The sequence below is a fragment of the Colletes latitarsis genome, chromosome 8, assembly GCF_051014445.1.
Source record: "Colletes latitarsis isolate SP2378_abdomen chromosome 8, iyColLati1, whole genome shotgun sequence".
Classification (NCBI taxonomy): Eukaryota; Metazoa; Arthropoda; class Insecta; order Hymenoptera; family Colletidae; genus Colletes; species Colletes latitarsis.
Genome location: NC_135141.1, coordinates 24,694,559 through 24,714,323, shown reverse-complemented (window position 1 = coordinate 24,714,323; position 19,765 = coordinate 24,694,559). Strand labels below are relative to the sequence as shown.

General features: G+C 36.0%; 2 protein-coding genes across 7 annotated transcripts; one reads left to right on the top strand and one right to left on the bottom strand.

The window, feature by feature from the left end:
- Positions 1-45: 45 nt before the first annotated feature.
- Positions 46-2,905, bottom strand: Sec22 (vesicle-trafficking protein SEC22). The gene is made up of 6 exons (XM_076771243.1): positions 2,790-2,905; positions 1,724-1,938; positions 1,298-1,407; positions 1,060-1,220; positions 841-987; positions 46-765 (listed from the first exon to the last, which is right to left on the bottom strand). The coding sequence occupies exons 2-6, from the start codon at positions 1,796-1,798 to the stop codon at positions 617-619; spliced, it is 642 nt and encodes a 213-aa protein (XP_076627358.1). The 5' UTR covers positions 1,799-1,938; positions 2,790-2,905; the 3' UTR covers positions 46-616.
- A 326-nt stretch (positions 2,906-3,231) lies between these two features.
- Positions 3,232-19,148, top strand: Sec16 (endoplasmic reticulum export factor secretory 16). 6 transcript variants are annotated; one of them, XR_013080150.1, is made up of 21 exons: positions 3,232-3,524; positions 4,199-4,248; positions 4,331-6,439; positions 6,516-7,188; positions 7,266-7,488; positions 7,568-7,990; positions 8,128-8,213; positions 8,288-8,495; positions 9,081-9,184; positions 9,263-9,413; positions 9,549-9,687; positions 9,754-10,024; positions 10,093-10,847; positions 10,934-11,389; positions 11,652-11,684; positions 13,093-13,338; positions 13,701-14,058; positions 14,121-14,212; positions 14,872-14,916; positions 15,569-15,652; positions 16,382-16,421. XR_013080150.1 is itself a non-coding variant. In XM_076771232.1 (20 exons), exons 2-20 carry the CDS (start codon positions 4,243-4,245, stop codon positions 16,460-16,462), a joined length of 6,498 nt encoding a protein of 2,165 aa, XP_076627347.1. In that variant the 5' UTR covers positions 3,232-3,524; positions 4,199-4,242; the 3' UTR covers positions 16,463-19,148. The 6 variants fall into 6 exon arrangements, 5 of the variants coding, with proteins under 5 accessions (XP_076627347.1, XP_076627351.1, XP_076627349.1 ...); XM_076771232.1 differs by lacking the exon at positions 14,872-14,916 and having other exon boundaries at positions 16,382-19,148; XM_076771236.1 differs by lacking the exon at positions 15,569-15,652 and having other exon boundaries at positions 16,382-19,148.
- Positions 19,149-19,765: the final 617 nt, after the last annotated feature.

Here is a 19,765-nt window from a genome sequence, read left to right as displayed (position 1 = left end):
GATTCCCTTCCCAAAAGATTAAATATATAGTCCTTTATATTTCAGAGAATCCTAAGCTCACAAGAATAAATATAATTTAATAATTTATTTTAATTATAGGTCATGTAGAATTTCATAAATTCGCGACCCCATACAAAAAAATATATATATGTATATATAATAAACCTAATACAGCCTAAAGTAGGAATGAGATAGTGATACTGATTTTCACTGTTTAAAAATAAAATAATAGAGGTGATTTGATATAAATGTGGCTGTACATATTGTCTTTTATTTTTATAAAATTGTTAGCATTGTTTTTCATTAAACTGAAACAGATAGTTGTACATTACATTAATCATGTAAACAATTATATTTTGTATTTATTGCATGGCAATATATTTATGACAGAATGTCCTGAAATTGGTATCAATATATTATTATATTCGTTGCGACTAGTTTTTCTCTGAATGCAACTTATGTACATGGTTTTAAATCTTAATTAGATTCAAAATTTAAACGCATCGTGTACCCGTCGTAAAAGATAATATAGTTAATAATTTTGAAAAAATAAAATGATTAAAAACATCAGTGGTTTTTATATAGTGATAACAAATTTGTCAAATAGATTGAATAACTAAAGAATGAAGAAATACAGTAGGAAGACCAAAAATGCAACCAGTCCAGCCACAGCCTTTACATACATTGATTTGCTGTTTAAGTGTGCTGCATTTTTCTTATATTTCTGTGACAACATGGACAGATTTTGTGTTTTTGAATCTAATTCTAGAAAAAGAAATAACATTTCAATACAGACACTCCACACAAAAAAACACTATTTCATTTAAGTACAAACATTACCTGAAAGAACTGTTCCCCTTTCTAAGACATCATTAATATTTTGAACCATAATTCTTTGCACATCCTGTAATTGACTATTAAGTGCATTCATGTTTCTTCTAGATCTACCATCTAAGAAAAATTTGTTTGCCTTTTGAATATATGTATCTAGAAAAATACAAATCATTTAATATATTGTGCAAATAGAATTTTCATTCAAAATTATTTTGTTATACATACTGAATTCAATAAAACTATAAGGCCTGGTAACTGTATTGACACGTTTACCATACACAGAATGAAATTCTTGTGCAATGTCTTCAAGATAACTATAAGCCACACGTTTACTATAATTTTTTTCACATAGTACCAAGTAACATACATCATTTTCAATTAGGTAACTGAAAATTTAAATAGTTAATAATACATTGTTAAATGATACAATGTAATAGTGCTACAGCTATAAGAAGAAACTTACTGGAATAAATATGGACCTGTTTCTATAGTACATCTATCTGGAGATTGAGGACCTAACTTTCTAAATAACATCTTTGCTTGATTCTGATATTCTAAGATACTTCTTCCACTCTGGAAATTGTTAAAATATTTGTAACAGTTCTGTAAAGTTGCGTAATACGTACAGAAAACAGTTATCATAGATTTATTTGAATTTGTATCGAAAGAAATAGGAAATAAACACAGACATCAGGAACAAATTAATTGTCATTTTTAATTAAACGAGCTTGGTAGTCGCATAGTGGGAAACAAAAATGGTAATATATTTCCGCAACGCCAGAAATATCGTTACACACGATCGGTTGGAAATTAATTAGAAGAATCATGTTCAAAAAAATTGTCAAACACGGTGAAAAAAATTGACGTTTCATCATAACAGATTTCTAACCTGTTCGTCTTCTTGCACGGTTGCCGCTAATGGCAAACCATCTTGTATCCTCGCAATCATCATTAACAATACCATTTTTCCAAAAATCAACTGAATTTGCAGTCGGGAATAGCGAAAAATTCGTTATAAAACTTTGTGAAACGGTCGAAACTTCACCAACCGAAATCCATTTACGCGGAACTGGCCACGGTGTGGCCGATTCGTCAACAGAGATGCTAGCTTGAGCACCGAGTGCACTACTCACCCTATGCCAGATCACGCGTACGTGAGCACGTAGAGTTTCGGAAAGTCGACAAAGATAAACTGATACACGCTCTCATTCTCGATTCTCCGAAACTACCCAAGTAATATCGGACCGCCTCGTGGGAGTCGAGAGCTGCCCAAGTTGTGTGGAATAGTTCGTTATTTTCAACGATAGATGGCGCTTATTTATCGACCTCAAACCCTCTGGTGCTAAAACGCCCAAGTTTGTCGTGGAATAGTTCGTTACCTTCGTTGCTAGATGGCGCTTATTTATCGACCTGATACCCACTGGTGCTAAAACGCCCAAATTTGTCGAGTAATCCATCTAGCATGGACGATACGATCTATTCCACGACAAAATTGGGCGTTTTAACAACAGAGGATCTGAGGACGATAAATGAGCGTCATCTAGCCTTCGTCTGTGATCTAGCGTTGAAGATAATGAACTCTTTCACGACAAACTTGGGCGTTTTAGCACCAGAGGGTTTGAGGTCGAAAAATAAGCGCCATCTAGCGACGAAGGTAACGAACTATTCCACGACAAACTTGGGCGTTTTAGCACCAGGGGGTTTGAGGTCGAAAAATAAGCGCCATCTATCGTTGAAAATAACGAACTATTCCACGGAAACTTGGGCGGCTCTCGACTCCCACGAGGCGGTTCGATATTACTTCGGGTAGTTTCGGAGAATCGAGAATGAGAGCATGTGTCAGTTTGCCTTTGTCGACACTCCGAAACTCTACGAGCTCATGTACACGTAATCTGGCATAGTGTGAGTAGTGCACCCGGTGCTCTATCTGGCATCTCTGTTCGTCAAGCGTCCACTCTTAGCATACCACGTCAGTCGGTGTCGGTCGGTGTGAAGTATTCTTCTGTGCCAGAGTTCCTATCGAACACGTTCACATTATTTCCTCATTGTTGTTAATGCGTCTTCATTTTCATCACCAATTTACGCTCATTAATAAACGCACGATATCGCGTTATCGCTTATAAACGTTTTTCGCTTACTAAATAAAACGTTGCGGCTGGATAATCAAAAATAAATATGATTCGGATATCGTTTCCCCTACCCTGTCGCGGATAGAAATTTTTGCCGCGCCTCGAACGTTGCTGAACAGCGAATTGTTGGAAAACTATTATTCTGATTCCATTAACGCGTCATTATGCAAACGTTTATATAATTTTGGTATTTTTTCTGTTTTGTTTTCTTTTTTATTTTTAGAAATTTAAAAAATTTTGAACCACCCTTCGACGCCATCTGACGACGTTTCGTCGGAAGTCCTTTGACGTTTGAGATCAACGCGTCCGCGCTGTGCGCGTCTATGGTTCTGCTCGCGTGGAAAGTGAACGAGAAAAATTTCGTGACGTGCTTAACCCACACCTTCCTTTCACAGTATCTGTAAAATGTCCGCGTTTTTGTGATTTTTCCGTTTCGATCCTGCGAATGATTGATCCGTGACTATAAACATCGAATTTCCAACGGCAACGATTCGCATGTTCTGTGGAAGAAAATAATGCTTGTGCTTGCGTATGGACACCAGTGCAAGATACGATAGCTAGGTGAGTGAACGTATGAGGGGTCCCTGAACGCTAAGTTGGCTATCCCAGCTGGTATCCTAACTTTCGGCACGAAGATCTTCATTTTTCGCCTCCGGACTTTCCCTTATCCGGCGGATTCATTATTTACTCGCAAAAACTGCTTTCTCATGATTTTTGTTACATAATTATACCAATTTTGACTTTTGTCGCGCGGAAGTCGAGGAATCTTGTGTTTCCTGAACGTACTTGTCGCGAGCATGAACGGATTTCATACATCGATTTGTATTTTCGATGACTTTCCGATTTCTCTCTATTTCTTGTGAAATATTACTTTCCTACGCCCTTGCTCGTCATTTTTACTCGCGGGAAATGTTATTAAAATAATGAAGAATAGGTGACCAATGACCTATATATATATATATACGTAGATACATATATACACTAACATACGCACGTATATATGTATATGTTTTCTATAGTATGTGAAAGTAGTTTTCACTCTGCTTGAATAATTTGTCATTGGATGTTTTTCATAAAGACTAACCTTTATGGGAATGTCGATAAGACATGTATTGCATTGATAAAAATTATCATCTGTAATTTATTACATTGATTAATAATAAACCAATGGAATTGTTTATATATATTGCTTCTTTGTAATATAGTATGTTGATATATCTGTTTTCGTCTTACAGGTTTCATATAACTAAGAAGCAATCAGTACTGTCCCCAAGGCAGTATGAGTGTAAGTAATATACAAGATTATAATATATTATATAAATATATACTTTGAATTTCATGGTATAACGTTTAAAATATGTTTCTAGAATCCCTATAGAGCCCGACCAGCCAGGTCCAGAGTAGATCATACCTTAGGATATGGAGCTCATAATCAAAATGCATGGAATCCAATGTCAAGGGTACAACCAGAAGTCTCGTCCAATGATACCATTCAGCACCAACCACCCATTGTAAATCAGTCAAAACAAACAAGTGATCCTTGGAATAATTCATGGAATTGGGATTTTGATAAACAGACAGATAATCAGCAACAGCAACAGCTACTTCAACAAGAGCAACAGCAGCAACAACAGCAACAGCATTATATACCTTCATATACAAATCAAGGTCATCCAAGACCAAACTCTATTCAAGATCATTATTATCAGAATGTTAATGGCAACAAGTCTGATTTGCTTAATCAAAATTCTCTGCCTGATGATAATACACCAAACACAGTTGGTAATAGGCAACCAATTCCAAATCATTCAGACTCATTTCCACCATATTCGAATTATACTCAATATCAATATCCGCCATCGCCTAGATCTAATTCTGTTAAATCTGGACCTGTAAATTTTAATGCTTCTCAATGGACGAGCGAACAACAGCCTCAAAAAATTCCATACACACAGCAAAGACCTATTATACAGAACCAAAATGATTCAGTAATGCAACCTCCATTAGCTAGTAGTAATTATACTTGGCATAAGCCAGATCAAACAAATTTAATGCCACCTCACAATATGTCAGGACATTGGCAGGATCCAAAAATGGACAAGGAGATGCAAAAGTTTGATGACACAAGTAATCAGTCCATGTCACAGTTACAACAAACTAATTTGAGTCAACTTCTTCCACCTTCCACTGATAATACTAACAAAGAACATTCCATCAATGATCCAAGCAATTGGTCTAATCAAATGAATATGTCCGCTTCTCAATGGAACAATCAAAGTCGTCAATCCATGCTACCCAATCAAGGTCAACAATTACCACCAAGTTACAATGTTAATAGCGAATTCAATTCATGGTCTCAAACGGCAAATGCAGACGTTCCACAACAATGGAAACATTCAGATGAGACTCATACAACCCAGTGGTTACAAGAGCAGCAAAAGAATAATAACATATTGGAAGAGAATATTAAACAGGATAATGCTGGTGCTGTTGCTATAAACGACTGGCAACAAACTCCTACAATATCCTCTCATCATTCTTTACCCAATATATCCCAACTACCAGAACCTAGCATAGAGCAAGAAGATAGAAAAACATCTATACCTTCGTTAACTACAAACTCCATGATTTCAAAAGATTCCAGTATACATACAAAAACGAATATAGCTAAGTCACAATTACCTGACTCCCATCTTAACGTATCAGCCTCTCCTGAAACTATGTCGACTATTGCAAGCTCCGAAAATGTTTCCATTCAGGAAAATAATGACTTTAATTTAACAAGTGATCCATTAGAATGGGGGAGAAATATTTCATCGGAGGAGTTACCGGCAAAATTAGAACAGTTGAATCTTAGTACTATGATAAGCAAACATGTAGAAAATCAAAATGAACCGTCAGAAGTGCATCCTGTTATACCTGAGGACGGATGGAATCAAAATACAGCTTCGCAAAACAGTTCTACTCCCGATAATATACCTGGGTTACCTTCCGATTATGCTCCGCCCAGTGCAGAAAATTCTCATTCCATTGATTCCCAAGGTGCTATTAGTAAAGAAAATTCAACACACAATACATATCCGCCGACAAATATTAAGCCAACAGATAACATGACGCAAAGTGGATATGATCAATGGTACAATCAGAATACATTACCACGCTCCTTAGACAATACATGGTATCCAAAGGATCATGCTCGGCTAGTTAAAGAATGGAGTACCGAACAAAATGTAGAAAACTATGAAATTATTCAGCAGCCTTCAGAATTCGTAAATTTAGAAGTAGTTACGCCGTCTTTACAGGAACGCGATATTTACGGCTCGAGAGATTCCATAAATAAGGAAACTTTAGATAACGACCCAAAACCGGTTATTAATCCCGTTAAAGAATCGGCTAGTGTACGCGATTTCAGACAAGAAGTAAATAACATCGAAGTACCTTCTGCACGATCTCATCCACCTCTTCAGCCGGAACAGGTATACTTGTAACAAAAGAAAAATAAATTAACGTCTTCTGTCTATACTGACAAAATAAATAAACATTATTTTGCAGGTGCCGGATAATTATGAATTCGCGTCAAATGATAGAAACACATTTTTAGAAACCGGAGAATTAACAGATTCCCATCAAGAGCATGAACCGACTCCACCAAGCCAGGACGATGAAAACGACGAAGTGCCTAATGATATTCCCTTTTTACGCGAAGTACCGGGGCAGTCGAGTTCCATAGATCCGCGTAGAAATGATCCAACGGGACAAGAACAATATGTTCAATCTGTTCAGAGACTACCAGATCCAAGAAGGAATGATCCTTCCGGTCAGGAACAAGGTCTTCAACTAAGAAATATGTCTGACAGATCAGAACGCCGTGATGTTCCTCCTGGCCAAGAGAGAAGCGTCCCTATACTATCGCGAACAGACTCTGACCCGTTGGAACGTCGAAACGATCCGTCTGGCAGAGAACGATCCCTACCTCCGCAACAGTCACGTAATGATCCCTCCGGAGAAGAAAGACATCAACCTCAATCTCAAATCATGCTGGAATCTAGCGAAACGCGGGAAGTACCTGGCAGAGGCAATGACCCTGAAGACCCTAATCAACAGACGGACGAGGACCTTAGGCAAATACCAGGAGGCGCATCTCCAAACGATGTTACTCAGTCTTTAGATGACAGACCTAATGGACGAGTAGTTACAGGTTCTCAAGAAGTTCCCCTTACAGGCTGTGAGATAGAGCTTCATACGTATTTAAATTATATATCTTTAAATCTAATTTCTCATTGTTTCTTATCTTCATTTCAGCTACGATACAAGATCAAACTAGCGATTCGAGAAACAAACGCGAGGAAGCTGTTGGCGCATCTATACGCGAGAGTCAGGGAGTTTCCAATTTATCGAACCGTAGAGATTCGTACGAAGACGAGGACGACGAAGGTTCTGGGAATAGCAGAGACGATAGTAGAGAGAGACGACGCGATAGCAGTTCGGAACGGCGACGATATGAATATGAACGGAAGAACGCATAGTCAGTAAACTCATAATAAATTAAATTCTAATAAAACATGAGATTAGAAATAATTATTCTACCTCGATGTTTTTTACAGTTATGATCGTGACCGTGAATACGACGATGATTATTATTACGATCGACGTCGCGGAGGAGAAAGTGATCGATCTTACACTGCACGCGACGATTTCGATCGACGAGAAGTTCCTTATCGAGAAGACGATCGCAAGCATCACAGTCGGGATGATCTAGATAGGCATGCGAGAGAAGAAATTGACAGAAGAAGCAGAGGTAAAGACGATCTGGATGAAAGGGATGGCAGAAGGAGACCAGACGATCGTAGAAGAGACAGGATCGATGATGGGCGTCGTAGAGATAGAGAAGCTCGAGACTACGATTCACGATATTCTAGAGATCGAGATTATCTTGATCGTGATAGAAGAAGGGACGATAGAAGGCCAAGACGATACGATGATTACGATATTAGAGATCCATATTACGATGATCCTTATGGTAGAGGGTATGTACTTTTTGAGCGTTTAACAAAGTAACCTGATACAGTACTGGACCGTTTATCCGGTTTTCAGAAAACTGACTATTTTTTAGACTTGTTAGTTGTTGATGTTTATATCTTACTTGATATTTATATCTTTATAGATCTAGACCGTCCAGTAGGTCTTCTTACAATGATAGAGATCGTGCATATTACATGCGAACGAGAGATCCCTATTATGGTTACAATGGTGTGTACCATTTCGTACATTCGATTCAATTTTTATAGCAAAATAAAACATTTCAACAAAACTTCGATTTACAGGATATTCTGGATACGATTACGGTGTTCATTATGCCAATAATTACTATGCGTACATAGAAAACATGCGACGTACAAGTCCTGCCGCTTATTCAGAATGGTATCACAAATATTATGCTAATCAACAACAGCAACATATCTCTCGAAGTGTTACGAGTTATCCGGAGGATAGAGCGAGTGTTCATTCAGGACGTAGTTCCTGCGATGACAGGTAAGCGTCAAGGAAAATAAAAAAACAATCGAATCTAAATATATCGATTCTGTTTTCCTATCGTTTTTATAATATCGATTATGTGTTAGATTTTTTATAAATCCAAGTGCATGCTTCCACTCACCAAACAAAGCATTATATGTTCCGTATTTCGGGTATCCCGGATGGACCAGGAGTCCACAGCGAAGACAGAGTTCGAGTTATCAAAATTTAAATAGGTGAGACCGAGAGAATCCTCTCGGTTCGACACTTGTGCCAAATAATGAAAATGTCCGACTCCTATTTTCTGAAAGTAATTTAGTTAGAATATATTTGTGGCATTTAGAGTACCTTTCTCTAAGCTAGATATTTAAATTCCTTGTTAGAAATATATCGATTGTAGTTGCTAGTAAGTAAAATCTGTCTTCTTTCCATGTAAATAATAGACGTAACAAAAATAATATTATCATGCAGTAAGAGTTTGGATAATCTACTTGATACTTGAATAAATGTGCGCACATGATCGCTAGTACTGCTTTTGTAGTTATTCATTTTTTAAATGTTTAGTTTTTATTTACATGCAAAAATGAAAATTATATTTTTCAGAACGGCTGGCGATAAACGAACTTGCGATATGTCTTTGCTTGAAGATTCAGCGACTACTTCTGCACGACTAACACCGATGAAATTTTCCATTTCTCATGCATACGGTATACACTTAAATTGTTTATAACACTTAACAGATATCATGTAATGCATTCTATTTTATAATAGTGCTTTGTATGTAGGATGTTTTTCTATTGGATCCATGATACACGTTCAACCAAGTTATCCAACCGATGGTGAAAGAGCCAAAGTGGACATTCTTAGACTGGACAATCTATTTCAACACGATCCCATTGCGCGTGATTTGCGAGCTTATCCTGGACCTCTAATTAAGTAAGTGCAATCAATATATTAATAATCTAAGCATGCGTATTTTTATAGTGTGCATATTTATAAATTAGTGTCTTGTAAGCACAATACATTTTATATTTATGCTTACTTTTGTTATAATGAATGTTTTTTGTACAGGGGCGTTACTCATAAAAAGACCATTATTGAATATTGCGAAAATAAAATTAAAAAAGCAGCACTAAACGAAGAGATGGTTGATCGTGCTTCGTACATACTTTTATACGAATTAATGATTATGTTGATCCAGCAGAACGGGGTAAGATTTATTTTGTATAGGTAATGATAACTCGTTATATATACTTATCTAGACGTTTGTTTTTAGAATGTTGTCGGTGTTGATATAGCAGCATTATTGCTCAGAAACAAAGACGCATACCCTTACGATTTGAACAAGCAAAAAACACAGGATCTAGGAAGGAGGGGGTCGGTGATGTCGCAAAGGTCTGGTGTTGCAGATGGTGATGGAATTCAGGGTAATCAAGATGTTACGGAAGTTCCTGAGAAGGTCGAAAGTAAACCGCGAAAGAGCGTTGAACAAATGACAGACGAGTTTAGAAATACGTTACTTTATGGATTAGTTCAAGAAGCGCTAGGTATGTATTTATTTGATTAATTATGGAAGTGTTTCGAGTACTTTACGTTCTGTTGTTTTTATGCGCAGAATACGCTATGAATGAGGGACTTTGGGGGCATGCTCTCTTTTTGGCTAGTAAATTAGACAAACGTACTCATGCGTCTGTGATGACACGTTTTGCGAATAGTTTACCTTATCACGACCCACTACAAACTTTATATCAACTCCACTCTGGTCGTGTACCTGCTGTTGTGACTAGTGTAGCAGATCCACGGTGGGACGATTGGAGACCTCATTTAGCTATGATTATATCGAACACGTCGGCTAATTCGGAAATTAATCGTCGTTCGATCACAACTCTCGGGGATACGCTTTCCGCTCGAGGAGATATCCACGCAGCTCATTTTTGCTATATTCTTGCACAAGTCGATTTCGGTCCATATGGAGCAAATAACGTGAAACTCGTATTGATCGGTGCGAATCACCATAAACCGTACAGTTCATTCCTTACAACGGAGGCTGTTATGCTCACGGAAATATACGAATCTGCTAGAAATCTTAGCGAGCCAGGATTTACACTGGTGGATCTTCAGACTTTTAAATTCGATTTGGCATCAAAAATGATCGATCATGGATTGATAGAGAAAGCCTTATTGTACATAGAGCAAATTGCCGTGAATATCGTTAACGAACCATCAAAATACAAGAAGTCGTTTATCAATGCGGTATATAATTTGGGAGACAGGATCAAATACCATGATCCAATCTACAAAGATTCGACCGACGAAGCTATAACTTTAACTTGGTTCGATAATCTAGCTGAGATTGTTGGTAAATGCCATGTAAGTTTAAACAGTAGATACATCACACATTGATTACTTTAATTTCATGACATAAAAAAGAGGTGTAAGTTACTACTTTGTTGCAGACGGGGGAAATTGTTGAAAATGACGCCTATGGTGTACAAATGAAAATGGAATTGCATAACAATGTGCAAAATGTAGAAATGTATGACGTTAAACAGCAGCAACCACAACCATCGCAACAACAATGGAACCCAGTTCAATCTGAATACAGAGAAGGTCCAACGTCAATGATGGAAGTAGCCGCGACTGAGGTGCAATCAGAATGGCAACCATTGTCTTTGCCATCCAATATACCGGACGCATATGATCAAAACGTACAATACACAAGAAACGAGGAGTCTCAATACCAACAATCGCAACAGCAAGATTACTGGAATCAAGACTCTTATTACCAGAATAATTATGGTAGAAACGATACATCCGCTGCGAACTGGCAGCAGCAACCCACTCATCCATTGTACCCGTCAGAGCAAAATGACATCGATAATTCTCAACAACAGGAAAAATGGAACTATGAGGTAAATCGATCGATGCAATCGCGTCTTACCAGTATATAAATTTAAATCTTGCATTTATATTTTTTATATCATTATTCCCATACGTTCGTTAAGCATTTGTCATTGTCATTTGCATGCATGTTCCGTAATATTCCAAGTATTTCGTATTTTGTTTCATTCGTAGAGTAGTATGTGCATTTAAATCCCGTAACAAATCGTACCATGCAATACATGTAAGAATAACACATTTTTCAACTTTTTCTTGATGCTTGCACATGGACAGACGAAAAGGGAAGAAAAAACACCTACCCCTGAAGTAAGTAATTACGCACTTACTCCGGATAGTAATCTCGAGCCTGAGTGGTCATTGGATGACACCAATGTTAACTCGTTACGCCGACGCAAAGTAGTAACTGATTCATTAACTGATCCATGTGTCACTTCTCATTCTTCTGAGTCCAATATCAATAACTTGACATGCACGTCGCTGACTTCTAATCCTTATAGGTCGACCGATTTAAACGAAAAGTATCTAAAACCTCAAAAACTGATAACATACCCAAAGATCACGGGAAATTATCCGAGAATTTTATCGAATAATAAAATTTGTCCAAAAGATGTAAAAAAGATCAAGAAAATAGACGGTAGATACACGAAACCGCCTTCTTCGCAACCTCCCGTGTTCTTAAAATGTAAAGTTAAAAAAAAATCAGAGAATGATAAAGAAACAGTTCTAGACGAGGTAGAGAACAGAAATTTAATTTCATCGGCGACCACTGACTTAGATATTCAATTTAGCGAAGTAAACTTCGAGTCTTTTTCCAAGTTTGATTCGCGATTAGAAAGCGGAACGTCAGCAGTCTCTGAAAATGAGAGTCAGACTTTGAAACAATATTGTAATTTTGAAGAGAAAAAAGCTACGAGAGTAGCCCCACATATTCGAAGGAAAGATGTTATTTGTGATACGATAGATGCATGGTCTTACTCGAATTCTTCGCAGACTACTTCCGAATTGTGTCGATATAAGCCATTCGTTTTCGGTGGGACATGTTTGATAGATTTACCAGTTAGATCGATTAGAAGAGATCCGAATTTAACCAAACATAATGATGTTCCTATCGAAAAGTCCATCCCTAAAACATATGATATCGATGTTCCCACAGATTGTGAATAGATAGTACGATTGTAGGTACAAATAACAATTGTTCGCCATTAAAGTTTTTTTTTTTTCTCCTGAAACTATAACGTTATTGCGCATTCGGAATTGTATTTACAGAACGTATTAAATTGTTATTTTCGTAAGTCAGTTCTTCCGCTTAAGAGAAATTATTATTAATGTTTTGTGTTACTAGAGAGTATGAGTGGTTACTGCAAATCTTTGATACAGAGCATGGTTTATAGAACTTGCTCTTTGTTTTAGGTAACATTTATGTATATATAAGTTTGTTATTGTTAAATATATAATAAAGTTTCCTATATTATGAAATTTTCTGAATTTTTAAAGATTGCGCCTCTTTTTCATTACTTTTTTCATAAGTCACAATTATGTCTTTGTACGCAAGCAAAGTTTTTCGCTATTTACTGTGATAGCTGCGTGGTTCTAGGAAAATATATTATTTACCAAATATGCCAAAATTGTAACATTGGACTGGTACTATTGCAGTAAACAGTGATCAACTTTGCCGGAACAACTTTGCGATGATGAATTGTATACTTTATTTCAGCCATCGCAACCGGCGATTTCCATGACACCGTCAACGAGAAAGCAATACGATCCATTGGAGGAGTTGGACGCACTCGAGACTCCAAAAACATCGTCGAAACCCGCAGCGGCAACCAAAAAGGTTTCAGAGAAAGCTCCGGAGAAAAAACCATCCAACAGCGGAGGCTCATGGTTTGGTGGTTTCTTTAGCAAACTAGCTCCAAAACCAAGGAACCAGATGATCTTACCGGATGACAGTAATCCAGCGGTAAGACCTTGACAGTATATTAAATTTTTATGTAGATTATTGAAGAATTACGATAGATGGTTTTATGTTTTATGTCGCTAAGGGCTCACGCGGGTACTTATGGTAATTGAACGTCTGTGATTTTATGATGGGAGAGGAAAAGGCCAGTATAACTCAATGTTCGGACAATAAATTAACAGCTAACGAATTATTGATATATTCTGGCTTAACATTTCACGTTTCGTTTCTAACACTTGAGTCTGGACAATGCAACTATTTTGAGCCCTGTAGTTTAGTCCTTTGATACGCGCAGTGTTACCTTGTGTTTCGGTTATATAAGTAAAAAAAATTGATATTCATACAATGACTTATTCTCCGAACAGATTGTTTGGGATCCTGTTGGTAAAAAATGGATGAATAAAGACGAAGACGGTGACAGTAGTTTCTCAGCTTTAGCTCCTCCCCCGAAAGCTACGGACGTGGGATTTAAAGCACCTATAGCGGAGCAGACCCCCCAATCACTGTCTCAACCGCCGCCTCAGCCACCTTCCCAAGCTGATGAGTCGACAGTAAATAAGTTCAAATTACCGAAGGGCAGAAATATGCGTGCCAACTACATAGACGTAATGAACCCGAATGGTTCAAAAAATAGCTCAGTACCGTCAAGTATAGCAACCCCAATAACGTCTCCAATGGCACCTATGGCAACTTCGTCACCTCAGTTATTCATTCCTGCACCAGGTAAGGTTTCTAGGTAAGCACCTAGTAGTCTATGTAACTAATTTTTTGTTGAATTTTCGTAGTCAATGATTCAAATGCTCCCGTGGCTTTTCTAACGCCTACGTCAACACCAGTCGCACCTTCTACAAACGTTTCCGAAAACACATCTCAAGGGGTAAGTTCTTTAAGATAAAGAATAATATTTGGAAATTTCTATGTACATTCATTCATGTCTTGTCACTACAAACATATGTACACCATTAACAATACAGTTTCACGTATGCGTCTACATTTTCAAACTCATTGTACACGATCCTTTTATTATCTTTGTGTTATGGTTGCAGTATGCTGGTATGCAGCTTAGTTATATTTGAACGTGCCTCTGGAACTGTAATGTTAAGATGTTTATCTTTCCGTGAATTTCCATTAGAACCACGTTAGTAATGTCGACTTGTACATGCCGTAAATTTCCCCTAGTTTTGTGCATTATCCACTCATCCAACGTTATTGCAATTATCTTTTGAAATTAACTTCTATCGTTGTATGTATCTTCATTTGTATAAAAATTCTACGTTCTTTCGTTTATTTGAATTATATAACAAAAAGGACTTCCAGAAATGTTTCTGTTCTGTTCTTGTTTTAAACGATAGAATCCGACGGTAGAAAAGATAACGTATCTATGGTTTCGTATTTGTTTCTTTAAAGATCATTCGTTTCTTGTGTCATTTTAGTGTTCATTTTACTAATTAGATTTTTCAAGATCACTACAGACATTCTCTTTCTTGCCAACCTGTGTTTAATCTATCTTTCTTTTTATGTTTCCTTTGCAAGCAGTTGGGGAGGCAGAATGATGTAGCCAAATAATAATTGTTGCTGATAGTAAGGACTATTTTATTAATTTTATATATTGTTCTTTATTATCATGTATGCATGGTGTGTCACATTTATCTAGAAGCATGGGTGATAGTGCAAATATTGTATGTACGTTTGGTGCAAGTTCCTTCAATTGTATAGTGTAATACTATCACACTTGAAAAGTTTATATTGACACTGTAATGAAGATGAAAGGGATGATAGGCCGAGTGTATTTACTTCTCTTCTGTATTCATTGTAATATCGTTCTAGAGCTTTATGCTGCTTCAAAATCTTTTCTTTCACACATGTACATTTTTTTTTTAATAGCATAGAAAGAAGGCTGTTTTAGGTTCACAGTGTAACATACGGTACAGGACACTAAAATAATGCACTGGTATTAACATTATAATTTTCAGCATGAGTAGTTGTATTAATATATCGTATTTATCACAAAAAATATTGCATTTTTGTGTACGACAATGCAAGAGATATGCAATACCGATGATTTAATTTCTTCATAAAACTTGAACACAAAACGTTTGCTAACGTAAATAGCTATTATGTTCTACTTTGAAAAACATCGGTGTTGTATGCTCACATTTTTTATGCATAATCATAGCAATAGAGCGAGTATCGGTTAGTGAGACAAGATTGTTGTGTTATATATGACACACAGCTCTCTCGATGGAGCTCAACCAGCTCGTTATCGCGAGAGGTGCAGAGCTACACAATGAGGGATCCGCGTCTCCTACGGAACAAGGTAACCAGTGGCATTAGACATTACTCATTCCAGAGGTGATCACTTATTAATTCTACTCAGCAATACATGGTAGAAATTGTAATTTATTTATAGTACTACTCTATTTCATAACGAATTTACGATACGTATTTGGAACAAGGGTATGTTTTAATAAGCTCCATTTATCACGATCATTTGCGCAAAGTTTCATAAAAATCAGTATCTGACTGTTCGTGATGTTTCCTTATCAGAAGTTTTTTCATACACATAAACTGTGCCACTTGAAATATACTCTGTATTTTTAGTAGATTTAAAAGAAGATTTTATTCCTAATTCACAACCATATAGCTTTGCCTTTAAATCGAGCTTAAATTCATGTCAAGCACGTCTCATAAAATTTAAATGGCAAAACTATGGGAAAGCTTGGTGAGGGGTATATTTTTGGGTTTGGTCACGCAATGTATGTTCACACATCAATTACAATCATTATTTGTTATGCTTCACGTTGCGTTATCTAAGTTACAAATTATAAACAAAAAATAAAAATAGTTTCTCTTTTATCAGTTACTTTCATTTTTTCAAACGTTATAAGTTCCATTGTTTTTGTAATGATTTCTTAATTTGATTTTCTTTAAGGCAAGACTGTGCAGAAATAGTGTAATAAATTTCGTAGAATTATTGGTATTTTCATACTTAATTTTAATCTAAGATTGTTATTGATTTGTTTTTCATGAAAACAATGATCTTTAGGGACCAATGATGTACAACGCAAATGACATGAAGGAACATTCAGCAAAGAACGTGCAACAGAACCGGTATCCTCCACGATAAAATTCAAAAAATCATCTACAACATACTTGATGATCAAAGGAGAAGATTTTCTGTTTTATCAGAATCACTTTGCTTACACGAGTTGAAGTTTTTTGTAAAACACATGGACAAACATACCTCAAAATATGTAAGTGAACGGTAGTAGATACGTGATTCGTAATCAAGCGTCCAGTCTCCAGTTCCGATTTTACATTCTAACGGTTGCTTATAAATAATACAGTGAATCTGATAAATATTACAATCGGTAAAAGACAAATGTGCTTTAACGTACTATTCACTTCAGGAAGACGATTCACTCTTTATATTTTGTGGCTTATACTTTGGAGAGTTCGCGCTCTAAACTTTGCTTAATTGAATTTCGTTATTCATGTACGTGCAAGGTATTATTTTTTTTTTTTGTATAATTAGTTTTTCACGGAATGTTTTCTCGCGAGCTTGATAAAAAATGATCGTGCAATTTGCAGATATTTTGATTACTACATAGCTCTTACAATTTAACCCATTCATCTGTAATACTCTTACGTAAATTTCTATTGGATAGAGAAACGTACCTTGAATGGATTAAATGTTTACTATGGTTTTTTAATGGGTTTAATGGTCGTGGTATTACTCTATTGGGTTACACGAAGTGCAGAATTCCAATCGTAATAGAAGCGCAGATGGAGTGTGTTGTTATGTTGAATAATCACAAGTAAAACAAATGTTAATTTTACTTTTATCACAAATATAATGTGAATTGTAGCAAGAATAATGTTAATCGTATCGTCTACGTTGTGAGAATTTATTACGTGTCTAGAAGCACGATACGATGTCAAGTCTGATTTTATACGCTGGTGAAGAACATTTATTGCATATAAAATGAAGCAAATATCGGTAATGTACGAAATGTTAGGAATATGAAAATTTTATGTATACCATTGTTAGGCGATGCGTATTGCAGGTACTGTTATTTATTGTCGGGCTATAGTATCGTTATACCAAGGTTGTACGATTAAGAAGTGGAACTGCCATCTAACTATATGGATCGGAAAAACTAGCAAAGTCGTTTACGTCCTATTTCATCTTAAATTATGATAAGAATCGATCTTTGAATTTTTGTCTCTTAATGGAATCTTTTCTAGAGTTTTGAGTAGAAGATCAAGATGAAACAAAATTCTGTCTGTACAAAATGACCCAAAATATCTTACTTATAATTTCGGTTGTGTAACATATTTGGAAATTATGCCTAAATCATTTATGGATTTAATCTTTACGAATAATCGCCTTACGCATTTTTTAAAGGTATAAATTACGAACGATTCTTCTCTCCTATTTGCTTTTCAATTTCATCTATACAGATCGCTCAAGTGTCTAGTATGTCACAAATACATCTTTCTTTTGTAAGTAGTTCTTTCAAATTGATCACATGCTCTTCTTTGCTTACTACATTGTACCTAAGATAATGCACGAGCTTTTACAATTATGCAGTCTTCTATCTCCACGCAAATAACTACTGGAAATTGCGTTGTACTTTTCTTTAGCCATTTTGCGCCTGTAGGCGTTGATCCGAGCTATACGCTTTTCTGGTTCGAGAAAGCTGCATAGTTCACTTAATCTCATATTTGAGATAATTGGTGCTTTTGTAGCATTTGAGTTTGTAATTAGGAAACCATATGCCATAAAATGTAAAATCTGCTCGAGCAGAAGACGAGATACATTGCTGTTTGCAAGCAGATTATTATTCCACATTATAACTAGCTAACTTTTAGCAAAGAAAACTTCGTTTTGTCCAATGTAAGCCAATGTATGGCGTACTTGAGAACTTAAAGAACGAAGGGTAACGTTTACGATGCAATGTACAAACGTAGGGTAAACCTTGGATCGATTTCTCATTTAACGTCCAGCGTTTTGTGATAGAACAATGATCGAAAGCGAGAGGACACGTTGTAAAGATGATCGAACGAGCGAATCGAAGAGAATAACCATGCATCCGTCACTAAAAACGACTTTTTATTCTGTTATTGTCTGTAATTGAAGATGTAACCATTTTATTTTGTGTTTAGATGAGACAATATTTTTTCTTCGCCATTAATCACAATTGGAGTGAAACTGGTTTTGTCAATTCTTGTAAAATATACATTAGATTATTCGGTTTTATACTCGTGACACGGTAATGTGCTTTCAATACATACATATTACGCATCAGTTTTAGCATATTATAATGTGGGCGCGTTTTGTCGCGTACGTTACATGTATATACGTATATATATAGATATATTGAAATTTATGATTTGTAAATATATATAAGCATAAGTCTCTTCAGGAATTATAGTAAATTCGCATATTGATACGTTGAACAGAACTAGTCGCCGAGTTATTCTCACAAGGCTGTAGTTCAAGAAAATCCAAGTAACATTAGACGGTGTTATTTTCTCTCGAAATACATTATCAAAATCAGAATAATTCTTTTTGTGAAAAATGGCATTTCGTTGCGAATGACGCCTCGGTTGCGTTATCATCGATAAATTTAGTCTCTATTTATAATCATTATTGATTCGTTTCCAATGAAATATCCGTTCCGTCACGCAAGTGTATATTTCTTTTTTTTCACTATGGGATGACGAATTTTGAACGAAATGGAGATTTCTGGCAGCACCTAAGTTCAATTTATTTTATTTGAATAAATGTTTAAAAGAAAAAAAAAGAACGTACATTTTCTTGTGCCACGTATTTTATAACACTTTGTATGTATTATTTAGTAGGCAACAAGTACGTGATTAAAAGGTTTACTATTTCGGGATGCAATTCAATTCAATCGATCTGTTAGAAAGCTCCCGAAGTGATATATACTTACAGTGGACTAGTAAACTACGAAAGAGGATTCTAAGATTAAACGTTAAAGTTGAACAGAAGTATTAATTGAACTGTATGTTATGTATGTATAGGATGGTTTATGAGCGATGCGATTCTGGCTTAATGTAACATATTACGATATATCTTTAATGCACTTCGCAGTTCAGATGTTCGATGTATGTTTACGGGAAAATACGGATAATAAGAAATGTATACTGTATATTATTAATATTACCACTATCCCATTACTATTGCTATTATAATAAAGAATCATACAACTTAAGAACTGTGGCTTGTCACTTTCCCCAATTTTGTTTCATTATTTTACAATGATAATATAACATTGAGTAAGAAAATTGAATTAGCTTGGAACCTGGGTACAGATGAAGAGAAAAATACGAGAAAATAATATATCAACTTTAATACAAATATACCGAGGGAATAGAACGAAAATATATACATATTGGAAAA

Coding starts and splice junctions, on each gene's coding strand:
- Sec16 (XM_076771232.1), top strand. Junction 7,991..8,127: donor GATGATCCTTATGGTAGAGG/GTATGTACTTTT, acceptor ATATCTTTATAG/ATCTAGACCGTCCAGTAGGT. Junction 10,025..10,092: donor ATTAGTTCAAGAAGCGCTAG/GTATGTATTTAT, acceptor TTTTATGCGCAG/AATACGCTATGAATGAGGGA.
- Sec22 (XM_076771243.1), bottom strand. CDS start 1,798: ATGGTATTGTTAATGATGATTGCGAGGATACAAGATGGTTTGCCATTA. Junction 1,408..1,723: donor CCGTGCAAGAAGACGAACAG/GTTAGAAATCTG, acceptor AACAATTTCCAG/AGTGGAAGAAGTATCTTAGA. Junction 988..1,059: donor TTATAGTTTTATTGAATTCA/GTATGTATAACA, acceptor GTATTTTTCTAG/ATACATATATTCAAAAGGCA.